This window comes from Punica granatum, chromosome 7, assembly GCF_007655135.1.
Source record: "Punica granatum isolate Tunisia-2019 chromosome 7, ASM765513v2, whole genome shotgun sequence".
NCBI classification, from domain to species: Eukaryota; Viridiplantae; Streptophyta; class Magnoliopsida; order Myrtales; family Lythraceae; genus Punica; species Punica granatum.
The window spans coordinates 12,381,203-12,388,303 of record NC_045133.1 but is presented as its reverse complement, the minus strand read 5'-3'; the positions used below and the strand labels follow the sequence as shown (position 1 = coordinate 12,388,303).

The following is a 7,101-nucleotide window of genomic DNA, read 5'->3' as shown; positions in this document are numbered from 1 at the left end:
AGATATATAAGAAATCTCATAGATAAAAATGAATTTAATATTTTCTTTTTTGTTGCACATCGAGAGCGAATTACGATGTATTAGACCACTCTTTGCATATTTTTTTTTTAGATTATAAAGGAGGCTTATGACCTAATACAAGAATAGAAATAACAAATCTAAATAAAGGGATACGAAAGTTTTACTGATGATAATCGAATCCAAGACCTTTTTCGCATATTATTTTGTACAATATAGTAGCAAACATTTATTTCCTAATAATTCAATCTAAGTCCACGACTTAATTCACTACTTTATCAATGTTTCTTTCTGGTAACAATTTTTAGCAAGTCGAAATTATCAACTACTTTTTCCTTCCCATTTGGAACGCCATTCCAAGGCCTAAAAATGTCTTTTTCTTGCTAATTTAAAATCAGATTATGGTAATTTGTAAAGTTAAAGAAAGAGTCGCAACATCGTGACGGACACTAATTTTTGATCTGAAATTAAGAGATTCCCAAATTCATCCCATCATCCCGTGCCGTTATCATGGCCATAATTAATGTGGAGAAAGAAAATATGGGAGGATCTCATCTCCACTATGGGTAGTCCGGAACCAAACCAAACAAGGGTTAACGATGTGGTCAAATATTAGTTAACAGTGGGTTAGGGGGCGTTTGGATTAGTTACAAAGACAATATCGGGTAAACTGCGTTAGGAGACAAGGAAAAGGTACCGGTGCACCAACGCCGTTAACTCCCGCCGTTTAAGCGCGTGTGAGCGAACGAGAGCGGACATTTCTATAAGAGGAGCCCATTTAGAGCAAACGTCCTCTGCTCCGACGCTGCATTAGTCAGTCCCATCGCACCGTACTTTTTCCCCTTCTCTTCCTCCCACAAGCGCAAAGGCAACCGGCAGAAGGGAGAGAGCAGGGCATAATGGCGGTGTTTAAGAGACGGGCGTGCGCGGCCGCTGCTGCGACGGTTCTGGTTCTTGTGGTGATCGGGGCGGTGGCCGGAGCTCTGAGCTCGTCTCGGCAGAGGTGCGTGGCTCTCTCTGCCTCATTCTGCTTTCTGCTTTCCTTGTACGCCGGAATTCGTACGGCTCGGCAAAGCATTGTGCTATGTAATTAAGCAGTCGGGGGCAGATCCGGCTCCCTCCCGCAGGAGAAACCGCGTTCTCCGTACACCACCGACCAGTAAAATAATAGCTTGAGCTTCGCTGCAGTAGGGAGAAATTTCCGGAATTCAACAATGAAATTTGATTTTCAGAGTTTCTGCTCGTTAGTCATTCCATCGCATTGTTACAACTGCGACGGCCTCTGTTGGCTCATGAACATGAAGCTCTGTTCCGTTTCTTCTGCATTTTCTTAATCTGTATATTCAACGAGAAAGGGAGGGAGGGAGGGAGGGAAGGAGGGAGGGAGAGATTAGTCATAGTCTGAGGGATTTCAGGTGATTGATCGGCCGTTCTAAACGTATTTCCAAAATGCAGGAGCTCGGGACAAGAGAAAGAGGAGATGCAGAGCTTGAGCTACTCGACAATGGCGGCGAGGTAACTCACTCAACTCGGACCGCTTCAGTCATTATTATTATTATTATTATTTTCTTTTTGTGACATTTCGGTTGGTTATTTAAGACTCGAAGCGGAGAGTCGATTCGCTTTTTAACTAACAAATCTAGACCGTTGATCTCAGCCCCCTTCATGCGAAAGGGAGCTCGTGGCCGTCAGATGAGAGTATTAACAATTTAGAGTGGATCTCGACCGTCGGATCTGGATCTCTATAGATCTGGACCGTTTGTACCGTTTTGTTAGGTTCTTTGGATTCCCGTCAGTGATAATAACTGACCCTCATTGGTCGCCGCTGCGGTTCCTCCACGCATTTTTTTTTTTTCAAATTTTCATTTCCATCATCGCCCTCGTTCGAAAGAAACGCTTTAACGGTTTCCAGCGGCTATAGTTAATTAGTTAGGGGCTGGGGTTGGGGAGGGTCTTCCTCGAGCAGTGTACTGTCCTTTTTGTTTTTATTATTTCATATATTTTTTTATTTTTTTTCCTTTTAATCGTGGATATGGGTATCTTGTCATTTTGTCGCGGGACTAATTCCCTTCGGGTGTCGATGTGATCCTTGGCTCGAATAGGACTAATGTGCGGACAGTATCCTATTTATTGATTCACTAGAATACATTGCATTTTGTGGCTACCATGTAACACACAACAAAGAATTGAAATATAAGGAAGAGGAAATGAGCATTGGATACAGGATTTTCGGCTACTGACTGACTGGTTGTTTCTGCTCAAGCGATTTTATCCGAGAAGGTTGAGCTAACATAATGAGTGTTCAAATGGTTATTGCAGCTGGGAAAGGGCTGGTCACTTGAACGAGCATGTGGTGGATGACCCGGAAGAGGTGGCTTCCATGGTTGAAATGTGAGTCTATAACGCAACCTTTTCATTAGTTAGCTTATATGCTCATTTTTATCTTTATTAGATCGTTCGATTGCGGTTTTCTCTTTGTATTATTTCTAGACGGTGTACATTTAATGGTTGGTTTGCTCCTTGGTCCAATTAAGGAGGATGCTTCAACAAGTGGGTGAGTCTAATAACTAACCCTAACCTCGCTTAATTCAATTCATTCCACACCCCAAGTGGAAGTAGTAGTCTAACTCTAGCCAACCTTTCCAAATTACTAAATATACTGTTCGGTTCCTTCCTTGACGTCCCTTTTGCAACCCCATGATAACCTGCTTCGTCTGTCTCTCCTTTTCCGGGTTGTCACTTTCCATTATTGCCTGTGTCTTTCTTTTGCATGTTTCTGTTAGAGCACATCACATGGGCATCTGAGGCATCATTATCAAACTCTCCACGTTACTCAGTCTGCCACATTCCCCATCCCAAAAACAATTACATTGCATGCTCTCTTCTCCCTTGCTCAGTTTTTTTTTTATAAGTAGTCCCTTGCTAATAAGTTAATTCTCCTGTCCTGTGCCGCCTGCCCTTGCTATGAAGAATTTCATGAACACTACTGTCACGTATCTTTCGGTCATAAATTATCAGTCTCCTTTTATTTATCCCGTAAAATACGGGCCCGGTACTCACAGAATGGATGAAGGAATTGAATTGATGGCTATGTTCGTGGCGGAAAATTTTCTTATAAAGTTCTTGTCCCTTGTCTATTGAGAATTACTATCACCCTTATAATTTCCCGGTGGATTTCCTTTCCCCCAGCTTGCATTGATAGATGGAGACTTTTGTCTCAAAAGAAAGAGTCCACTGTTCAGTCAACCGTCTTCTTCTCTCTTTCATGTGACCTTTTACAGTTCCGTTAAAATAGCATAAAAGTAACCATGTGACTGAACAATATTGATATATTATAGTTTTTTTTTTGTTAAAGGAAAAAGATTTGCCGAAGGAGCTCTCTTCTTTTTGCTCTGCAGATCGAGTTTTATTACCAAAAATGGTGGAATTAACTGTAATGAGTTGAAAGAAAGATGCCACGGGCCGATCTTGGTTGGTTTATTTGACTTTTGCTCTGATCCCGTTTCGTTTGATGATCTTTGTGGTAGAGTTTATCGTCAAAAAACAATGCATTTTCCTGCTAGTCCTATGCCCACAGGGGTGGGTAGATCGATCGATCTAACAACTTGTTTCCGAGATAGTGACAAAGTGCCTACTTTCTCCTTGTGTCCTGATCTGGTACTTGGATGTTATACGGAAACGGGAAATTACCCTCCACCGACACACAGGATGGGGATGGCCTTTCTACAGCTAATTTAATTAATTTATTTCACTATTTATTTATGCAATTTCCCCTGCCATCCCAATCGTAGAACATCTCAAAGCTGTATAGTATGGCGGAGATAGCTTGCATGCACAACATTGTAAAGACAGGTGAAGTAGTTTTTTTAATTCCGGTTTTGCTTTTTTATCTATCAGGAGCACGCGCAACAGCACCGAGAGAAGGAAATTGGGATTTTTCTCCTGTGCAACGGGGAATCCCATCGACGATTGTTGGCGGTGCGACCCCAACTGGCACAAGAACCGGAAGCGCCTTGCGGACTGTGGGATCGGCTTCGGGCGCAATGCCATTGGTGGAAGGGATGGCCGGTTCTATGTAGTGACCGACCCGAGGGATGATGACCCCGTAAACCCGAAGCCTGGGACTCTTCGCCATGCTGTCATCCAGGACCAGCCCCTGTGGATCGTGTTCAAGCGCGACATGGTGATCCAACTGAAGCAGGAGCTGATCATGAACAGCTTCAAGACCATCGATGGGCGGGGGGTCAACGTCCACATCGCCAATGGAGGATGCATCACGATCCAGTTCGTTACCAATGTTATAATCCACGGACTTCATATCCATGACTGCAAGCCCACGGGCAATGCCATGGTTAGGAGCTCCCCGAGCCACTTCGGTTGGAGGACTATGGCTGATGGAGATGCCATATCTATCTTCGGGTCGAGCCACATCTGGGTGGACCACAACTCCCTGTCCCACTGTGCTGATGGGCTGGTCGATGCTGTCATGGGCTCCACTGCCATTACCATCTCCAATAACCACTTCACACACCATAATGAGGTGATCCCCGAAATTTATTATTGCCTTGCCCTGCCTTCTCCCAGAGCCAGAAAGAATATTTTCCTTTTTTTTTTTGGTAGATAAAAAGAATATTTTCTTTTACTATCCTTTTTTTATTTGAAATTGTCTTACTCTTATCAGATTGTGACAGTGACTTCTTGAATTGGAAAAAAATAAATAAATATATATATATATATATATATATATATTGAAAAACAGGTGATGCTATTAGGTCATAGCGATTCTTATACAAGGGACAAGGGAATGCAAGTGACCATTGCTTACAACCATTTCGGAGAAGGATTGATTCAGCGGATGCCGAGGTAAAGAGCTACTAGCATTGCATATCCCCTGTTATTGTTCTGGTTTTTGTCTATGCTGTTCGGTTAATAAAAGAGCTAACATCGCCTGCCACTGAGTTATTCTGCCATCGAGAGAGAATAAAGCTAGCTCGTTCTATCCAGCTACATGACACGGGTTCTACATAGCATTGGGTGACGAAACGACCCTATTTGACCTCGCTTTAGCAGCTGATTGTCCCTCTTGCCCTGGCCCTGATGTCATTAGTCTGTCTGTGATATATATAACCGAATCCCAATATTATTCACAATCGAATAAATGCATAATTTCAGGTGCAGGCATGGTTACTTCCATGTGGTGAACAACGACTACACTCACTGGGAAATGTATGCCATCGGTGGAAGTGCGAATCCCACCATCAACAGCCAGGGCAACCGATATGCTGCTCCGACCAACCCCTTTGCTAAGGAGGTATATACACCAATGCACGAAAAGATCAAGGGGGGGAAAAAAGAAAGAGCAAAGAGTAGCATCGATCTGTATATATATCTATATATATATATATATTCATAATCTTCCAATAACTCAATCCGTATCCCCAATGGCTCGCAGGTGACAAAGCGGGTTGATACAGCGGACAACGAGTGGAAGGGCTGGAACTGGAGGTCAGAGGGTGATCTGCTGCTAAACGGTGCATACTTCACTCCGTCAGGGGCTGGGGCATCAGCAAACTATGCCCGCGCTTCGAGCTTGGGGGCCAAGTCATCCTCTATGGTCGGTGCCATCACTTCTACTGCTGGTGTTCTTCCGTGCCGCCGTGGCCATCAGTGCTAGTCCTCGTCTTCATCCCCTCCAAAACCTTTTCTTTCTTTTTCCCCCTTTTTTTTCGATATAGCACCTCCTTTAAAAAAGCATAGCCCCCCAACTTTCATTCTGCATTTTGCTTGCTTGCGTTTTCCCCCTTTCTTGATTCTTACTAATATATGTTTTACTGGCTATCCTACACCCACCATATTTCTCATATCCACATTCCCAGACCACTTCACACCCACAACATATATCTTGACAACGTGTACAAAAATTCTACACATTGTCATTGTTATCGCCCCGGTCACCCATTCCTCGTCCGTGCCATTGTGTCTTTCCAACCTCGGCCTTCTCCGATTGAAGAAAACAGTTGCCATATCCGGAGCAGGTGCGGAAGCGTTGTTGATTTCTTCCTTTATAATTTTTCACATTTCTTTTTTCCCCCAAATTTTCAGCCCTAAAGATTGTCATCTCCCTTACGGAACATCATCAGTTAAACACAGGCTGTCCATTTTTTTGTGTCTCCATTCGCAAGTGTAAGTCTTGATCGGGGGCGATCTGCATATCCTTTCGCCTTTTTGGTCCTGTCTGGAAGAGGAGGGAGGATTTGAAAGATTTTCTGTTTCTAAAGTATTATCATTATTATCTTTTTATTTTATAGTTTTATTTTAAGTTTTAGCTTTTGCCCAGACATACAAGCAAATTACTATGGGTATGGACGTCATTCACAAGAAACGAAGTTAAATGAATTAACATAAACGAAGTTAAGCTTTCAATCCAAATGAAATATGTTCTTGCATAGCAGCGATTACCAGTAATTAATCATTGAGCCGGGTTTTGTATTTTTATTTTTTGTACAAAAGATGTCTACGTACCCAGTAAAAAATATGAAAAACTGAATAAAAAAAGAAAAATTTCAATGATTGAAAATCGAATCAATAGTCTCTAAATTCTTCCGTCAGTTTTACATAATGGAAATCCCGATTCTTTTGGGTCGAAAAGTGGGGTTTGTCTGTCTGTCTGCTGGGAGTCGTTGATTTATTTATTTGAATTTTTTTTTATATTTAGGATGATGTTGTCCCTCCATTTCCGCCTGGGTTCATGTAGAAAGTGGGGAGACCCCCCCCCTCGGGTCGGGCCAGCAGTTGCGATTCTTCCATGTGCGCACGCTGCATGCCCACATGGCCGTAATCATTCCCCCAATTAACTTGGCACAACTTTAATAATTGCCTTAGATTTAATCCTCTATCTCTTTTTCACGATAGACTGGATGGCACATTCGCTTTTTAACTTTTACTAGTTAACTAGTTATCATTATTTATTTATTAATAATAATTAAAATTTGTCCCTATCTTGAGGGATAGGTCCAGTATTGTGATTTTTTTTTCAGCTACAAAGTACGTTCATGGGTTTAGTATATTAAAATATAAATTTCA

General features: G+C 42.3%; 1 protein-coding gene across 1 annotated transcript; it reads left to right on the top strand.

The window, feature by feature from the left end:
* The first annotated feature begins 800 nt into the window (after positions 1-800).
* Positions 801-6,441, top strand: LOC116214655 (probable pectate lyase 1). Its single transcript, XM_031550061.1, has 7 exons — positions 801-1,021; positions 1,474-1,533; positions 2,338-2,409; positions 3,916-4,558; positions 4,778-4,881; positions 5,191-5,329; positions 5,471-6,441. The coding sequence occupies exons 1-7, from the start codon at positions 918-920 to the stop codon at positions 5,690-5,692; spliced, it is 1,344 nt and encodes a 447-aa protein (XP_031405921.1). The 5' UTR covers positions 801-917; the 3' UTR covers positions 5,693-6,441.
* Positions 6,442-7,101: the final 660 nt, after the last annotated feature.